Source organism: Pteropus medius, unplaced genomic scaffold (assembly GCF_902729225.1).
Source record: "Pteropus medius unplaced genomic scaffold, Ma_sr-lr_union100, whole genome shotgun sequence".
Taxonomy (NCBI): domain Eukaryota; kingdom Metazoa; phylum Chordata; class Mammalia; order Chiroptera; family Pteropodidae; genus Pteropus; species Pteropus medius.
The window spans coordinates 10,930,064-10,950,213 of NW_024353517.1; the positions used below are offsets into that span (position 1 = coordinate 10,930,064).

The window sequence follows — 20,150 nt, forward strand, 5'->3', positions numbered from 1 at the left end:
ACTGCACAAAACAACACAAGATCAAATCAAACATAAGAGAAAATGCTGCAATCAAGAGATGCAATAAATATGACATGTATGAGGCTGCTGCCAGTGTAACATATGGTTTTACAGCAAACTTTGTTTTTATAAGTAGAAAGAGTACACTCTAAAATAACGATGAAAAAGTATAGTATAGTAAATATATAAACTAGTAACATAGTCGTATATATATTATCATTATCAAGTATTATGTACTATACATAACTGTATGCGCTATACTTTTAGTATAACTGCGGCATAGTCACTTTGCACCACGATAACCACAAAGAGATGAGTAATGCCACTATGACATTAAGATGGCTACTACGATGTCACTAGGTGATAGGCATTTTTCAGTTCCATTATAATCTTATGAAACCGTTGTCATATACGAGGTCTGTTGTTGACCAAAACGTCAGTTATGTGGCACTTGACTATATCCTCATTCTTTTATGAAAGGCAGAATAGTGCCATGGTTTACAGCAAGGGCTAGCGAACTTTCCATAAAGAGCCAGATAGTAAATATGAAACTTTAAAGGCTATACAGTCCCTGTTCCAACCCCTCAATTTTGCTGTTGTAGCAAAAAAGCAGCCATAGATAATATGTAAATAAATAAGCAAGGCTGTGCTTCAATAAGACTTTATTTATAGACATTAAAGTTTAAACTCTGTATAATTTTCATGTGTCATAAAATTATCTTTTGGTTTTTTTCAACTTTTAAAAATGTAAACCTTAGTTCACATAGAAATGACAATATAATTTGTGGGGACCAGTGCAAAACAATGAGACCTCTTATTTAAAAGTTAAGAAATTTCGAAATACTGATAGTGGAGCATTAAACAAGTACAGGGCTTTTCTAAGAGTGGGGCCCACCCTGACTGCATAAATTATATAAATTAGAATGGTCCTAGTATATATTAAGTGCTTTCTAAGTGTTAGCTATCACTATATTTTAATAGCTAAACAATATTATACTTAGCCAACATTCTACTTGCACAAGTTTTCCTATATGTAAACAATCTGATAAATTTATCTAAGTATCTTTGCTCATATAATTTTGTACACTTTTCCTATTATTCCTTAGGAGAAATTCCGAAATGTAAAAATGCTGAAACAAAGAAGATATATTTTTAAATTCTGAGATATTTTACTACTTTGTCCTTTGCAAAAGCTCCACCAAACCACACTCTTTCTAACAGTATGAGGACTACACTTCCCCAATGCTTTCCAGTAATAGGAACTCTTTTTTTCTATTATTAATTTTTTTATGGTGACATTGGTTAACGAAATCCAATAAATTTCAGCTGTATACTTTAACAGTAAGGCATATATATATTTACACTGTGTTTACCTCCCATAGTTAGATTTCTTTCTGTCACCACATATTTGACACCCTTTACCCCACCTACCTCCTCCCTCTCCTCTACCCGACCCTCTATATAGGAACTCCTAAAATTATTACTAACTCACTTTACTTTTGAATATTCAGTCTTATTGCATCTTAATAATTTTTTCATCATGATTTCCAAGGTACTTTTGGATACAATGTACAGCAGATTATACACATATTTTCCAAATACGTGTCATATACACATCCACAACACCAGGCCACACATGGTCACCTGCAACATGACCTTGCCATTCCACTAAAAGACTGTCTTAGATTTTCTAAGTAGACAGCCAACTGAAAAGTTAAGAATTTATCAAAGTGACAGGATATGAGACATTTTTTAATTTTTCAATACAACTACAATAAGCATTAATTCTCTGAATAGTTCAGTGTGTGAAATTAAATATAATTATTTCCTTAGAAACCTCATACATAAATATTCTGGTAGCCCAAAACCAAACTAGTCTGAGTCTCTCAAGAACTATGACAACTACCCAAGAGGACCTAAAAATTTTGTTTGACTTAGTTACAGTAAGTCCTCACTTAACATCGTGGGTAGGTTCTTAGAAACTGCAACTTTAAGTGAAATATATGACAAAAACCATTTTACCATAAGATAATTGATATAAACAGGAGTTAATTTCCTAAGACATATTTTTGGTCACAAAAACATCACCAAACTTCTAAATAAAGACCCAAAACACTTCTAATATTAAACTGTGAAATAAATGTAAGCTATACATACATTTAAGAAAGATGAATAAGAAAAAGTAAGATAATTATTTCCAACCCGCTTATTCCAGTTCAGGATCACAGGTGGCCAGAGCTTATCCTGGCACGTCAGGGCACAAGGCAGAAACTAACCCTGGACATGACACTTCTATTGAAGGGTGCACTCACACACACCCTACAATCAGTCAGACTGGGACAACTGAGACACGCAAATTCACCTCACACGCACATCTTTGGGCAGTGGAAGTAAACCGGAGGACCCAGAGAAAAACCATGCAGACATGGTCAGAACACACAAACTCCACACTGACGGAGTGGTGCCAGCAGGAAATCGATTTTTTTTCTTATTAATGGTATAACAAAACCACAAGGAACGAATCAATGTTATTTGAGGACCTGCTGTACTCTGTTGTGAAAGAAAATTTAAACAAGCCTTAGCAGCTATCGTGTGTTACTTATATTTTTGCAATTCATCAATAATACAATAACACAAAAATTCCTAAAAGAAAAACTATGTTATGTGAAAATGGAAAATGTATGACTATTTTATGAAAGTAATTTGTGGCAACAAAAGTCTGTAGCTCAACTATAGTGTGCACAAGGAATTGTGCAGAGAGTGAAAGGATACAAAGACACTAGTGGACTTTGTCCCAAAGAGTTTATAATCTAAAGGGGAAAGTAGTACGAGATCATAACAGTTTGTAAGGTAAAATTACAAAAGGCTACACAGAAGTGCCAATTCTACTTAACAGCTTCACTTAGGTGTCTACTAGGTATCTCAAATTTAACAAGTACAAAACTAGAACTCAATTTTTAACAAAAACCTGTTCTTTCCTTGCCTTCCCCTTATTAGTAAACAATACCTCCATTCACTCAATTGCTAAAGCCAAAAATGTCGTTTATTCTTCCCTATAAAAATTCAATAGCAATTCTTATTGATTCTACCACAAAAATTATCTCCACTATCTCCCAAGTCATCTCTTGCCTGGCTTAGCCTGAAAAGTAGTTTCCTGCAATGGCTTCTTTACCTGGTCTCTCCATATCTCACCCCACTACAACCCATTTTCCAAATAGTAGCCAAAATATTTAAAAAATATAAGCCTTATCATTTCTCACCATTGCTAAAGCTTTCTAATGACTTCCTATTACACTAATCATAAAATCCAAACTCCTTAATATGGATGATGTATAAGGCCTAACATAATCTTGTCCCTGCCTCTCTCTCTGCCTCTCCCTGCCTCTTGTGTCCTACCACTATTTCTCTTGCTCACTCTGCTCCAGCCCACACTGGCCTTCTTTCTGTTGAAGATCAAGCTCCTCCCCACTTCAAGGCCTTTGATCTACAAGCCTCTCCCTCCCCCTGGCTCCCCATCTATGGCACCAGTGATCAAACTTTACATTGTCAACAGGAAGACAAACAAACTTCATGGGACTCCTGATTAAATGATACATTACATCACCGCCTATGAGTATTCTTGCCAAAAATGTTTAAACTGAATCTAGCCAGAGGACACAATAAGATAAATTCAGGAAGTGGAATATTCTACAAGATAATTTTTCTACACTCATCAAAAAAGTAACATGAGAATGTTAGTTATCATATTATCTATAATCCAGAAAAGTGGAGGAGCAGTACATCCAACACAGGAATAAGCAATAAGAATTATGCCATAACATCTTCATAGACATATAATACCACCGTATTTGAAAAACCATAAAATCTTCCTGGCAATATGGAAATTGTATAACATACTACCAAATGCAAAATAGCAAAGCTACCAAAAGTTCACACTTTGATTATAAGAAAATAATGTGTAAACTAATGAACATAAACAGGATCTTTGGCCATATTGCAATCCAAATTGAGACTTTTGGGAATGTGGGAATGGGGTGAATATATTTTGCATGTGGGACAAAGGTGAATCTTTGGGAGCCAGAGGGTGAATGCAATGGACAGAACAATGACCGCTCAAAGATATCAACATCCTAAACCCCAGAACTTGTGTATATATTAGGCAAATTAAAGCAACAAATAGAATTAAAGTTGATAATCATCTGACCCGATCTGGGTAGGCCCAATGTTACCACAAGGGTCCTTATAAATGAAAAAGGGAGACAAAATAGAGAGTATCACAGTCAATGCTGGATTTGAAGAGAGAAGGAAGCTACAAGCCAAGGAACATGGGCAGCCCTCTTAAACTGGGAAAGGCAAAAATATAAAGATTCTCCTCTGGAACTTCTAGAAAGGAATGCAGTTACCACAACACCTTGATTTTAGCTGAGTGAAACATATTGAAATTCTCACCTCTAGAACTGTAAGATAACAACTTTGTATTGTTTTAGACCAGGGGTCCCTTCCCCAACTGGTTGCTGTCCTATTAGGAACCCGGCAGTATAAAAGGAGGTGAGTGGCAAGAGAGCAAAGCTTCATCTGTATTTGCAGCCGCTCCCCAGCACTAGCATCACCGCCTCAGCTCCACTTCAGATCATCAGGCATTAGATTCTCATAAGAGCACCTGGTGCCAAAAAAGGTTGGCGACTGCTGTTTTAGACCACTAAGTTTGAGGTAATTTGTTATAGCAGCAACAGGAAACTAATAAAACTTACTCCATGATTTGACTTAAGATGATCATATGCTATTTTATCTACCTAAAAAAAGAAAGAAGGGACCATCTCTAGAGAAAGATAACATCATCCGAAGCATCTACAATTTTCATATATAGTATACAGCATTAAATCAAAAACTGGGCCCACGAAAAGAACTTTAAAAAAATTTAAAAAACAAATAGACCCACGGATTATCTATATATTGGTTTTGTTAGATGCAACTAAAAGTTGTAATATTCATGAAACTAGACAAAAATATGTAAGAAACAGATGAAAAGTTGGCAATTTCCACAAAAGAACAAGAATCTACAGAAAAGAAAATCAAATGAAATTTCCTAAAGTTAAAAATGCAGTTGAAGAACTCCAGTTTATATACAACAGAAGATGAGCTTAATAAACAGGAAATATCCTAATTCTCGATGAAGCATAACATTTCAGAAAAGAGCATAGAGGTGTGTAGGATAGCAAAAAAAAAAATCTAACATATGTGGTACTGAGTCTCAGAAGAAGAGAAGAAAGTGAAGCAGGGGCAATATTTACAGAGATCATAACCAGGAATTTTACAAGCTAATGAAAGTTATTCTACAAACCTCACACAAAATTGAAGAAGCTCTACAAGCCCCAAGCAGGATGAATACAACAGAAACCACACCTACACCGATAGTAAAACTGCTGAAAACCACGGGCAAATGAAAAAAAAAAATCTTAAAAGGAGCTAGAAGAAAAAAGATTCATTATCCTCAAAAGAGCAACAATAAACTTGTAACAAATTATACATAAGACCTTTACTGCTCTCCTACAAAGCTGAGTGAAGTCTGTCCATCATCTACAACACTGATGATTTCCATTTTTACAAGTAACACATCTAATCTTTCATGCATTTTAGATGCTCCCAACCAATAGTTTATTTCCACATGGGAAAGCCAACACCATCGCTAAATCATCCAAGCTACTCTTCAAGGATGCAAGAGAAAGAAAAAGGAGAATTAGCATTATTAAGTGGGTATTCCCTACCGACTGTGAAAGACACTGAATTCTCAACAATGCACTATTATTCTCATTTATTTAGTCTGGAAAAAAGTAAGAAATTTGCCCAAGGTCTCACAACCAATAAGTAAAAAAGAAGTCAAACAGGTAATCTTCCTTGAAAGCCCACATACTTGGTCCATACTCACTACCCTAACAGATCATTCTATGATATAAATTATGCTTTGCCTATCAACAGCACAGAAACTTCCAGTTAAATATCACAGATTGAATGCACCTACTTCTCTCCATTTTCTCCAAAACTGACTAGAATTTTTTTTAATGGGAAAAAAAGTACTAATCCACAAGGACAAAAAGCAGAAGCCAAATAGTAACAACACAATTCTAAAAACTGAATGGCAGATAAAAGGCTAAACTCACTCAGACCAGAGAAAGCCAAAACCTAAGTCTTCAAAGTGCACTGGTGAAGCCAATTTGAAACAAGAAGATTCACCACAGAGAATCCCAAGATGGTTAGAAGGATAAAAAAGCCATATGTCTCAAAATGCAGGGAGGAAGGAGTGGGTGGAAAAAAAAAAAGAGGTGAAATCTTGTATTTATAAAGAGCAATTAGACTTCTCAGATGCTCACTCTACTCCTCCATCCTGACATGATGACCAGTCCTCCCAGACCCTGACTAAAGATCATAATGAAATCAAAAGTATTGAGTAAAAGCCAGAAAAAGTCTCAATGAGAGTGAGAACTCCCTACCCACAGCCCTTCTCCATCCCCCTTACCTACCTAGCTCAGCTCCTTCAAAGCAAGCATTTAGGCTATATCTATCAGGCAGAATGGGGCTCTTAAAGAACATCTGTCAAGTAAACAAGAGACCTAAAGATACTGACATTTGAGAGTGGTCCCAATTAAAATACTACCTTGTAGTGAAATCCACCAATCGACAAGCCATAAGAAAGTAGACCATACTTCCAATAACCTTATAAGTACCTCATTCTGTGATGTGAAAAGAGAGCCAAGGATCAGCAGACACATTTAAGGAAGACCTCAAAAATAATAATAATAATAATCAGAGACGAAAACAAACAAAATAAGACTTGGAGGGAAGAGATTACTCAGAGAGAAAAATTTTAACTATGATTAATTTCTTCAGATGTATAAAAAATGTTAAAGAATGGGCCAATATATAATATATGTATATATATCCATTTTCAAGGCTTCTGATCAAGATGGTGGAGTAGGTAAATGCTGTGCTTGCCTCAACCACATCAAAACTACAACTAAACCGTAGAACGGCCATCACCAGGAGTCGCCTGAAGTCTAGCTGAACAGAAGTCCTACAACTGGGGACACACAGAAGAGGCCACCTCAAGACCGGTAGCAGGGGCAGAGACACGAAACAGGCTGATACCTATACTCACATGTGGCATTTGAGAATCAGGGTTATTTCAGCTGTGGAGGTCTTCCCAGAATAGCAAGAGTCTCAGCCCCACACCAGGCTCCCCAGCCCAGGGTTCCATTGTTGGGAAGAGAAGTTCCCACAATTTCTGGCTGTGAAAACCAGCAGAAATTGTGGTTGGAGTCACAAACATGTCTCTGAAGGGGCCCATGTATGGACTTACTCAGTGATAGACACACTTGCTCTGAGCTTCAGCTTGGCCTCCTGAGGCACCTCCAAGCCAAGAGCAGGTGGTATAACCATCTTCAGATTGCTTCGTAACTCTTGCCAGGTGGCCCTGGGCAAAGCCCAGGCTGTGGCTGAACTTGGCCTGCAGCAGGGCCCCTCCCAGGAGGCCCTTGGGCTGACATACCCAATGGCCAGCTTCAACCAGACCCAGAGTACCACCCAGGGCTGTATCTGAGGAGGACACACCTTAAAGGTAGACTGGCCAGGCACCAGAGCCTTGCTCCGTAGGGTCAGCCCCTCACCAGACCATCCTCACAACAATTCAGGCCGAGTATCAATCCGTCACATCTCCAAGGCTTAACTAAAACAAAAGGACACACACAACCCACAGAAGGGACACACCTAAAGCACCCAGCTCAGAAGACCAGGGAAGACTGCACCACTGGGACCCACAGAACACCTACTACATAAGGCCACTCTACTAAGAGCATGAGACATAGGAACCCTACCCAATACATAGAAATAAACACAGGAAGGCAGCCAAAACGAGGAGACAAAGAAACATGTTCCATATTAAAGAACAGAACAAAGCTCCAGAAAAAGAACGAAACAAAGACAAGCAATCTACCAGATGCAGAGTTCAAAATGGTTATAAAGATGCCCAATGAACACAGGGGAAGAGTAGAGGAACTCAGTGAGAAATTTAACAAAGAGATAGAAAACAAAAATGGAGAACAAAAACATAAAAAAGAACCAATAAGAAATAAAGAATAACCGAAATGAAGAATACATTAGAGAGAATCAACAAATTAGATGAAGCAGAGGATTGAATCAGTGATTTAGAAGATAAGGTAGCAGAAAACACTCGATCAGAACAGCAACAAAGAAAAAAGAATCCAAAAAATAGGATAGTTTAAGGAGCCTTTTGGGACAACATTAAGCATAACAACATCTGCATCACAGGAGTACAATAGAGAGAAGGGAGACAGCAAGAAATTGAAAACCACTTTGAGGAAATAATGACTGAAAACTTACCTAACCTGGTGAAGGAAATAGACATACAAGCCTAAGAAGTTCAGACAGTCCCAAACAAAATGAACCCAAAGAGGCTCACACCAAGACACATCATAATTAGAATGGCAAAGTTTAAAGACAATGACAGAATCTTAAAAACAGCAAGAGAAAAGCACATGGTTGACCACAAGGGAGCTCTCACAGACTGTCAGATAATTTCTAAACAGAAACTTTGCAGGCTAGAAGAGATTGGCACAAAATATTCAAAACAATGAAAAGTAAGGACCTACAACCAAGATTACTCTACTAGCAAAGCTATCATTTAGAATCAAAGGACAGATAAAGAGCTTCCCAGACAAGAAAAAGCTGAAGTTCATCAACACCAAACCAGTATTAAAAGAAATGCTAGGTCTTCTTTAAGAAGAAGGGGGGAAAAAAAGATTAAAAATGAATAATAAACAGCACTAACTACATATGTATAAACAATTACTTAAATGTAAATGGATTAAATGCTCCAATAAAAAAAACAGGGTGACTGAATGGATAAGAAAACAAAACCCTTATATATACTGCCTACAACAGACTTACTTCAGATCAGAACACATACACAGACTGAAAGTAAAGGAATGGAAAAACATATTTCATGAAAATGGAAACAAAACAAAAAAGAAGGTAAGGTAGCATACTTACACCAGACAAAACAGACTTTAAAACAATGGCTATAACAAAGGACAAAGAAGGACTGAGTAATCCCACTTCTGTTATTTATCCAAACAAACCCAAAACACTACTTCCAAGGGCCATGTGAATCCATATGTTCACTGAAGCATTATTTACAATAGCTAAGATATAGAGGTAACATAGATATTGATCAATAGATAAGATAAAGAAGAGGTGGTACATATATAAAATGGAATATTATTCAGCCATAAAAAAAAGAAATATTGTCATCTGCAACAACATGAATGAACCTAGAGAGTAATGTGCTGAGTAGAGTAAGTCAGACAGAAAAAGACAAATGCCATATGATTTCACCTACATATGGAATCTAAAGAAAAAAATAAACAAACAAAACAGAAACAAACTCATAGATAAAGAGAATATTTTGATGGTTGCCAGATGGAAGGGGAGTTGGAGGGTGCATGAAAAAAGTGAAGAGATTAAGCAGTACAAATTGGTAGCTACAAAACAATCGTAAGGATGTAAAGTAGAGCATAAGGAATATAGTCAATAATATTGTAAAAACTCTGTATGGTGTCAGATGGGTACTCGATTTATTGGGATGACCATTCCATAAGTTATATAAATGCCTATCGTCATGCTGTACACCTGAAACTAATATAAGATTGTATGCCAACTGTCACTGAATAATAAAAATTATTTTAAATAAATAATAAAAATGAATATTCAGACAGTAAGAAAGAACCCATGGAAACTAGGGTTAGAAAATAAGTTGGATTTATCATCCAGAAAGAACAAAAAGGTAAATAAATAGAAAAAGAGAGAAAAAAGAATATTAAAGGATTAATTCAAAATACAAACATAATCAAAATTCTATGAAAAAATAACCAAAAAAAAGATAATCAAAGAAATAATATTTTTACCCCTATCTACCTCTCTCCTCTCCCCCTTCCCTCTGGTAACCACTAATCCACTGTGTCCATGAGTCTCTGTTGGTCATGTTTGCTTGTTGCTTTTGGTTTCATATCCCCCATATGAATGAAATCATATTGTTCTCAACTTTTTCTGACTAATATCGCTTAGCATGATAATCTCAAGATCCACCCATGTTGTGGCAAACGGCAGTATTTCATCTTTTGTTATGGATGAGTAATATTCTGTTGTATATATGTACCTCATCTTCTTTATCCAATCTATCGATGTATACGTCAGTTGAGACATGAGTTTTCAGAATGAAAGGAGTATCCAAGACAACAAATAAAAAAGACCCACTCAAAGGCATATCATTATGAAATTTCAGAATACTAGAAATAAAGAGAAAATCTAAAAACCTTCAAAGATGAAAAATGAAAAAGGAAATCAAAACAGCACCATATGTCAACAATAACTTTGAAAACCAAAAGACAATGGGCAGTGCCTACAAATTCTGAAAGAAAATTTCAACCTACTATCCTACAAACATTTCCAGACATGTAAAGCCTCAAAAAAAAAAAATGTACCTTTTCGAGGGAAGGTAAGAAAACTATTTTCTGTTGAAACAAGTAAATAGAAAAGACGACAACATGAAAATCAAGGAAAAGTAAGCCCAATACAGGAAAGATAGTGAGAATTCCCATATGAAAAGTAAAAGGAGGTCATGCCCACCCTTAACGTGCCTGATCTCGTCTATCTCGGAAGCTAAGCAGGGTCAGGCCTGGTTAGTACTTGGGATGGGAGGCCACCTAGGAATACCAGGTGCTGTAGGTGTAAAAAAAAAAAGTAAAGGGAATCAAGAGATAAAAAGACAAACCAGCCAGGGAGAAAATATTTGAAAATACATATCTGATAAAGGACTATTATTTAAAATATATAAAGAACTCTAAAAATTCAACAATAAGAAAACAAGCAACCCAATTAAAAAATGCGCCAAAGACCTTAACACATACCTTGCCAAAAAAGATATACAGATGGCAAATAAATACATAAAAACATGCTCGACACTGAATGTCAAAAGAGAAATGTAAACTAAAACAATGAGATAACACTACACACCTATCAGAACGACCAAAAAATTGAACCCTGACAACACCAAATGCTCTTAAGAATGTGGAGCAATATTGTGGTGGGAATGCAAAATGGCACAGTCACATTGGAAAACAATTTGAGGGTTTCTTATGAAACTAAACATATTCTTTCCATATAATCCCGCAATTGCGTGCTTTGGTATTTACCCAAATGAGCTGAAAACTTAAATCCACACAAAAACCTGCCCATGCATGTATACAGCAGCTTTATTTGTAACTGCCAAAACTTGGAAGCAACCAAGATGTCCTTCAGTATGTAGATGGATAAACTGTGGTACATCCAGACAATGGACTATTTCAGGGCTAAAAAGAAATCACCTATCAAGCCATGAAGATATGGAAGAAACTTAAATGTATATTACTAAGTGAAAAAAGTCAATCTGAAAAAGCTACACATTGTACGACTCCAACTATAAGACATTCTGTTTAAAGCAAAACTATGGAGTGTATAGACATCGGTAGTTGGGGCATGGGTTGGTGGAGAGAGGAATAGGCAGAGCACAGAGAGTTTTTAGGGTAGGAAAGTTAATCTGTAAAATACAATAATGAATACATGTCACTATATATTTGTAGAAATCAATAAAATGTATACCATCAACAGTGAACCCTAATGTAAACTATGGACTCTGGGTAATAATGATGTAACAATGTAGGTTCATTGACTGTTTAAGAAATGTACCACTCTTGTGAGGGATGCTGATAATGGAGTAGGCGATGCATGTGTAGGGGTAGAGAATACATGGAAATTTTCTGTTATCTTCCTCTCTATTTTGCCGTAAACCTAAAACTACTCTAAAAAATAAAATCCATTTTTTTAAAAAAAGCAAAGAGAACAGTCATAAAATATGTATTTGATATACATACTCATGTATCTAACTATATAAAGAACTTCAAAAATAAAGATAACCCATTTTTTAATGGGCAAAAGATGTGAACATACACATCACAAAAGATATTCAAATTGCCAATAATTACTTTAAAAGTGCTCACCATCAGTATTTAATAGAAAATTTAAAAACATAACCACACTAAGACTTCTGGATCTGCATGTAAGGAGCTTAGAAATCACCACTCCATCCTACCAAGTAAAAAGCTGAACAAACAAAACTCAACAACTCTCCTTAGATCGATCAGGGAAGTGACGTCACAGGGAAAACTGCTGTCTCCAAAAGTGGAGAGACAGGTGGATAGTGGAGTAGAAACTTCTGTTGGAACCAGTGTCACATCCTTTGAAGCACAAAAGTTTTAAATTTTGATGAAATCTAATTTATCAATTTTTTTGTCTTTAGTTTCTTGTACTTTCACGTGTGATACCTAAGAAACTATTGCCTAATTCAAAGTCACAAAGATTTACACCTACATGTTCTAAGAATGTTGTAGTTTTAGCTCTGACATTTAGGTCTATGATCCATTTTGAGTTAATTTTGAGCATGGTGTAGGAATCCAACTTCATTCTTTTGCATGTGGATATCCAGTTATTCTAGCACCATTTGCTGAAAAGTCTTCTTTCCCCCAATGAACTGTATTGGCAACCTTGTCAAATATTGGTTTATTATAAATGTAGGGGTTTATTTCTAGACTCTCAATTGTATTCCACTGATCTATATTTCTGTCCTTATGCCAGTACCACATTGTCTTGATTACAATAGCTTTATATTAAGTTTTTAAATTGGGAAGTGAATCCCATACTTTGTTCTTCTTCCTCAACATTTTGTCTATTCTGGGTCCCCTGTATTTCTATATCAATTTTAGCATCAGCTTGACAATCTTCAAAGAAACCAGTTAGAATTCTTTGAGAGGGACTGTCTTTAATCTATTGATTAATTTGGGAAATACAATCACCTTAATGACATTAAGTCTTCTGATCCATAAACATGGAACATCTTTCCATTTATTCAGGTCTTTAATTTCTTTAAATGACATTATATAGTTTTCAGTGTACAGTTTTGCACTTGTTTGGTAAATTTATTTCTAAATGTTTTATTCTTTTTGATGCCACTGTTAAATGGAATTATTTTATTTGCTAGTATATAGAAATACAAATTATTATGCACTAATCTTGTATCTTGAATCGTGCTTTGTGCTGAACTTACTAGTTCTAATTGATTTTTGTAGATTCCTTAAGATTTTCTATATAAAAGATACATAATCTAAAGTAGAGATAGTGTTACTACTTCTTTTCTCTTATGGATGCTTTTTATTTTATATTCTTGCCTAACTACTCTAGCTACAACCTCCACTACATTGTTGAATAGAAGTGAGGAGAGTGGACTTCTTGTTGCTGATTTTGGAAAAAAAACTTTTAGTCTTTCACCATTAAATATAATACTAGCTGAGAGTGTTTATAGATGTCCTTTATCAAGGTGAGGAAATTCTCTATTCCTACTTATTATTTTCATCATGAAAGTGTATTAGATCAAAAGCTTTCTCTTAATCTATTAAGATGATTATGTGGTTTTTGTCCTTTGTTTTATTAATATGGTATATCACATTGACTGATTTTTGCATTCATGGGATAAATCCCACTTGGTCATGATGTACAATCCTTTTTATATGTTGCTATATTTGGTTTGCTAATATTTTGTTGAGGATTTTTATATCTGTATTCTATATACTATCTATAGTTTCCTTGTAATACTTTTGGCTTTGGTAGCAGGTAATATTGGCCTTATAGAATGAGTTGAGAAGTGATACCTTCTCTTCTATTCATGTTAGAGTTTGCGAAGCATTGTTAGTTCATCTTTAAACATTTGGTAGAATTCATAAGTGAAGCCATCTTGGCTTGGGCTTTTCTTTTTAAGAAGCTTTTTGATTACTAATTCGATCTATTTTTTATGTCTATTTGGATACCCTATTTCTTCTTGAATCAGTTTCAGTAGTTTGTATCTTTCTAGGAAAATATTTATTTCACCTAGACTATATATTTATTGTCATAGAATTATTCATAGTATTCTCTTAGAATCTTTATTTCTATTAGACAGCAGTGAGGTCCCCTCTTTAATTCCTGAATCTCGTAATAGGAGTTTTCTCCCTTTTTTTCTTGGTCAGTCTAGCTACAGGATTATCAATTTTGTTGATCTATTCAAATAACCAACTTTTAGTTTCAATGATTTTCACTATGGTTCTAGTCTCTATTTTCATTTATTTCTTCTCGTCTTTTTAAATTTCCTCCTTTTCCTGCTTTCAAATTAGTTTGCTCTTCTTTTTCTAGTTTCTTAAAATGGAAGGCTACATCACTGATTTGAGATCTTTCTTTTTTTTTAATATAAGTGTTTCTGGAGAGAACATTTCCCTCTACGTACTTCTTTGGCTACATCCCATAAGTATGTTTTGTTTTTGTTTTCATTTGTCTGAAAGTATTTCCTAAGTTCCTTGTGACTTCTTCTTTGAGCCATTGGCTATTTAGGAGTGTACTGCTTAATTTTCACTTACCTGTGAATCTTTCAGATTTTCTTTTGTTATTAATTTCTAATTTCATTCCATTGTGGTCAAAAAACATATTTTATTATTCCAATTCTTTTAAATTTATTGAAACTTGTTTAATGGCCTAACACATGGTCTATGCTAGAAAATGTTTCATGTGCACTTGAGAAGAATGTGAATTTTGCTGTTCTGTAAAGTGTTCTATAAATATCTACTAAGTCTTCTTGGTTTATAGTATTGTTCACATCTTCTATTTCCTTACTGATTACCTGCCTAGTTGTTCTACCTATTACTGAAAGTATTTGTGTCTCCAACTATTATTGTTGAATTGTCTATTTCTCCCTTCAAGTCTGTCTGTTTTTGCTTCACGCATTTTGGGGCTCTGCAAAGTGCATATGCCTTTAAATGTTATGTCTTATCAATGGACTGACCTATTATCATTATAAAATGTCCTTTATAACTAGTAATTTTTGTCTTAAAAGTCTATTTTATCTGATACTGGTATAGCCATTCTGGCTCTCTTTTGGGTACTGTTTGCATGGTTTTATCTTTTTCTATACTTTTACTTGAAACCTATTTGTGTTTGAAACTAAAACATGCCTCTTGTAAACAGCACATTGTTAGATCATCACTGAAATTTTACATAACAAAAACTTTAAAATAATAAGGCCAAAACCTAGAAAGGCATACTCTCTTCTGAAATTTAAAAAACTACTGTAAAGACAAAATATTCAATAGCCATTAAATTTTTTAAAATAACAAGAAAATCTGTCCTACCAGATATCATATACACAACAGACTATAACATACTCTAACTAAAATATTAATGGCATTTGCAGGAGAATAGACAAACATATTAGTGGAAAAGAGTAGAATCCAGAAAAAGACCTATGTATGTGTGTATGTGTGTGTATGTGTGTATAATTTTAAGTCAATGGAGAAAGAATGGATTATTCAATAAAAGGTGTAAGGACAAGTGACTTTTATTAGGAAGAAAATTATATTATCTCTCACACTCAAAACTAAAATCCAGTTGCATTACATGAAACTAAAAATTACTATAAAATCACACAAAATATTCTATAATGATAAGATAGGACTTTTCTAGATAATACACAAAAGCCAGTTTTTAAACATCTATATGCTAAAAGACACATACAAACAATTAATATTTATTATTTATTGCATATTTAATTAATGCAATAAAAGCCTGTGTTCTGAGAGATAGAGTTAAAGTGAATTTACCTCCAGATGCACCATTTGAGAGTCCGCCATTAAGACAATTTAACTTCTCAAAATATCCAGTTTGAGAGTTTTTGAACATTTTTAAAATAAAGATATTAATTTCCACCTCTTGAGACTGTATATTTTAACATTAAATGAGAGAGTAACTATAAAGGCATCTAAGTATAAGGCTGACACATTATAAAAGCCTGTTATTCCTTACTTGAACTTAAGTTGATACTACATTAAATGAAGAATTAGAAAATGCAGTGAGAAATAGCAGGATTCTTTTTGTAACTCTAAGACCTCTAAAGGTATTCAACATAGTGCCACCTCTGAGATAAAAACATTTTTCCTATCATCCTTGCCCACTATATATTTTTCATGTAGAAATTACCAGCGGTTAAGAGTGTATCTATTCTAAAGATGGAAGGTAATGACAAAGCAGCCAAGGCTGGCACAAGTTTAACAGCAAAACATAATCAACATATTGTTTACATTTTATTCCAATGTCTTTCACCCATTAAAAACTTTTGCCCCAAAACATCTTTTTAAGATTTTTATCCTACGTTTCTGAACAAAGGTCATACCTGAAATAGAATCTACAGATTAAAAACCTAAGAATAGTGCACAATAAACATTGTTAAGGATAAAAAATATATATATTAGATAAAGACTAAAGTGCTTGAAAGCTTGCAAATACCAATATTTTTATTTTTGAGCACTGCTTACAGCAAAAATCTTTCATAATTCAGAAAGCACTGGTTGATTCAACTTTTTGTTTCAAGCAAAATATTCATTTCATAGGTAAATCATGTTTACATAAAAGAAAAGCACAATTTATAAAATCTTAAAAAGCAACTACTCATACAACTTACAGCCCAAACAAGTTTAAACTTCAACAAATGTTTGTCAAAATGGAAAATTCCCACTTTAAAAAAGTACACTTAGACATTTACTTTCTTGTAGATTTTTAGATGAACAAGATTTTGACCTTTAGAATGGTATTTAAAAAACTAAAAAGGCAACCCAAAATTACACAAAGAAATGTGCTTTCCAATCAAAAAAAAAAATTCATCCTAATATAAAAGTAGCCAGGACTTTATTCAAATTACTAAAGACAATGTTGCAACTGCAAGATCCTCCTCTCCCTATTTCGACCAGTCCTCCTTCTGTTTTCCTTACGGAATTAACAGGAAAATTAATGTTTAAAGCTGGAACACTGGTGAAATTTTTCTTTCGCAAGACCTGCCTTGCATTAATTCTACAGCATCCAAGGTAGTTATGACCACAGGCCAGGCTCCAATGCCATAAGATTCATTTGTGAATTAAAATAAAAATAGGAATTGACTTAAAAACAGCAAAATTGAGCAGGACACTACAAGGAATAAATAGGGTAGATGACTTGCTATCAAAAACATAAGCCCAATCCTCACAAATCTTCTGTTTTGATATGAAAGTTTCAATATATCACTCATAAACATACATAATATGCTTAAAAATCAAGTTTTTCTTTCACATAAAGCACATGAATAAAGACATCTGAAATATGCTTTTCAAATGCTACAGAAACCTACATACTAATGGGGTTATAGAAAAACTAAAAATGATAGACATTTCTTGGCATTCTTCCTTCTACTGCAAATCTAATCTGGGCCCAAAAATGTATACAAAATATTGGAGTTTTTTTTAATCTGGATTTCTCTTCCCAATTTGCAGCCAATAATAACTGGAATACTGGAAACAAGTCTTGAAAATCTCTACTATCTTAATTAAAATAGAACAGATTTACATTCGAGTTTAACAAAAGTTCACTATAATATTCCATACAACTTAATCAGCATCTTTCCCTCTTATTCTATATTCAATGATTCCTTTATTTCAAATACAACAATATCACATGGTCTGTGACCAACAGCAGTGGTAAGACGCTTTCCAAGTCACCCCTCTCAACTTGATTTTTTTAATCGAACTTTAAATGTGAAACAAACAGCACAAGGCCACATTCTCTAGGAGAAAATGATGTGATTACTTCATTAAAAAAACAAATAGCTGAATCATATTAATAAAAATTTCACGAAAAGCAGTAGAACTTTCCAAGGCATACTTTAAACTACTTCATTTGCCACATGCTCCTGGAATCTAACCTGTAAAGCTGTCCTAGACTATCCATGTGTGTTTCCTGAGTCCTTCGAATCATGCAGAAAAGTTTCAAAAACTAATATCAACAACATTAATCAAACCAAGTGCAGCTTTTTACAAGCAATAGCCCTAAACTCTTTCAAATAAAATTAACAACAAAACAAAAATCAAAGGTCAAAACCAAAATTGTTCTTAAATTTTCTCTTAGAAGTAATTGTTCCTTAGTTTTACAATACTTTGCTTTTCACTGAAAAAAGAATGGGAAATCTAATTAACAGTGATAAGGATGGGAACAGTTATTTCTCAGTCGGAAGATCCAAAAATTTACAACCCAGGCTGGCCTAGGATCAGCAGGCGTGCGCGCACACACACACATACACACACACACACATGTCACACATATACACACACATACACACACACACACACACACACACAAAATGTCATCACTCCCATGCTCTATGGAAGTTTTCAAGAAATGTCACTATCTAACGGAAGTTTTAAGGCCTTATTTTTTTTTTTAAGGCCTTATTTTTTTTTTAAGGCCTAAGGACAGCCCTGTAAATGCACTGTAAAATAGAACCTAGCAAAACTCCATTCTCCAAAATAATTCAAGAGTTTCCTACGATGCCCGAAACGGAAAGAGCATGTACTTTGAACGCCGTTAGGACTGTCGCCTCGCACACAGGAGGGAGGGTAGCCCATGAGAATCGGAGTGCCACCAGGTCAGTTTATGTGACAGATCCGCTGGGAGCATCCCACTGTGATTCCGGGCCCTCCCAGGCCGACGCTACTGGAAGAGGGACGTATATGAAATCTTCAGGGTCCTCCTACTTCCATCCTCAAAACAGAAATGCACTGTTTCTCCGACTCCTCACCCCTCAACCCCATACCTCTCGACAGCGGTGCCCCTTTCGAAGAGCTTAAGTGGAAAGCAAAGCAAGACAGTCTCGGACCACAGTCGACAAAACGTGGTTGGCCAAACCACTCCCACCCCCGACTCCCGAGCAAATCACCCGCTAGGGCCTTCCTGAGAGTCCCTCTGGCAAGGGGTATGCAAGCGGCAAAAGTCCACATCCCAGCTCGCCCCGCACCGCTTCCTCCACCCGGTAAGGGGAGCGGAAAAGCGCAAAGAGGAACTAAGTGAACTGCAAGAGGGTGCCCTGCAAGCTCCCTTCAAGAAGGGGTTGGGGGTGGAGACGAAGAAGGGGCGGAAGGAAGGGGAAAGGATGAGCTGCAGGAGGAAGGGGACGACAGCGCGCTCCTGACAAGGGCACGAGTCTTTGGGGACGCAGCTGCACCCCAGATTCCCCGAAGCGAAGCGGGGGCGCCCAGCCTCTAAGGCGCTTCGCCCAAAGCAGAGGACGAGGAAGGGGAATGAGGACGCAACGTCCCCTCTCGGCTCAGCCTCGCCGCTCAGGAAGGACCGGTCGGGGTTGCAGTGCCCTCGCCGGATGGGGAGTGGTGGCAACGGCCGCTCGCCCCGTCGGAAGGCGCGGGCTGCGGGGCCCTCTGCGCGTTCCACCCGCCGGCTTTTACGCCCCCACCGCCGGGAGAGACAGCTCCGGCGTGACGCCGGCCTGGCGCCGGGTGGCTGCGCCGGTTACCTGAAGCGGGGCGAGTCCTTCAGACACTCCTCGAAATCCACCGTCATCTTCATCCTGCCTCCTCCTCGCCTCGCCTCGCAGGCGGCGCTGGAAGAGCCAAAGGAACTGGGGAGCGGCCGCGCTGGGGACCCAGACGGCTACTGCGGGCGCACGGCCGCGACTAGAGCTGCGCGGAGCTGGGGAGGACGCCTCGCCCGCTGGTCATAGCAGCCGCGAAGACGGCGGCGGCAACGACGGCTAGTCAGGCCCCAGTCCGGCCCCTCTTCCTCCCACCCCCAGCAGAGACCCGGCCTCAGGGAAGCGGCCCGGGAGTGACAGTCTCCGCCAGCCAGCCACGAACCCAGCGGCCAATGGGAGGGGCTTCCGGCAGCACCGCCTGCGGGCGCTCCGGCAACGCGCCTGAGCGACCGTAGCTCAAGCCAATGAGCAGCGCGACCGTGGGTGCCTTCTTGCCACATGCGTTCCCGAGTGCCAACCGGAATGCGCAGGCGTTGTTAGGCGGGATGCAGCGGTTGCTGGGAGGCCGGCAGCCGAGGCTCCTTGGGAAGGAAGTCACGTGGCGGCGCGCTGCGCTTCCCTCCGAGCCCCCGCCTCTCTTCTCCTGCTTCTCCAGCCCCGCCCTGATTAGCTGCCAACG

The 20,150-nt window shown here is 36.9% G+C and overlaps 1 protein-coding gene across 3 annotated transcripts in view; it reads right to left on the reverse strand.

The window, feature by feature from the left end:
* ACAP2 (ArfGAP with coiled-coil, ankyrin repeat and PH domains 2) overlaps positions 1-19,843 on the reverse strand; it is a 129,171-nt gene extending 109,328 nt beyond the window's left edge. For 2 of the 3 annotated variants that reach the window (XM_039850527.1, XM_039850525.1), the window contains exon 1: positions 19,514-19,843. Coding sequence is in view for 2 of the 3 variants with exons in the window: in XM_039850525.1 (XP_039706459.1) it covers positions 19,514-19,566 (53 nt within the window). In the remaining variant the exon portion in view is untranslated. The remainder of the gene's footprint in view (positions 1-19,513) is intronic. The other variant, XM_039850526.1, reaches the window with a different exon arrangement.
* Positions 19,844-20,150: the final 307 nt, after the last annotated feature.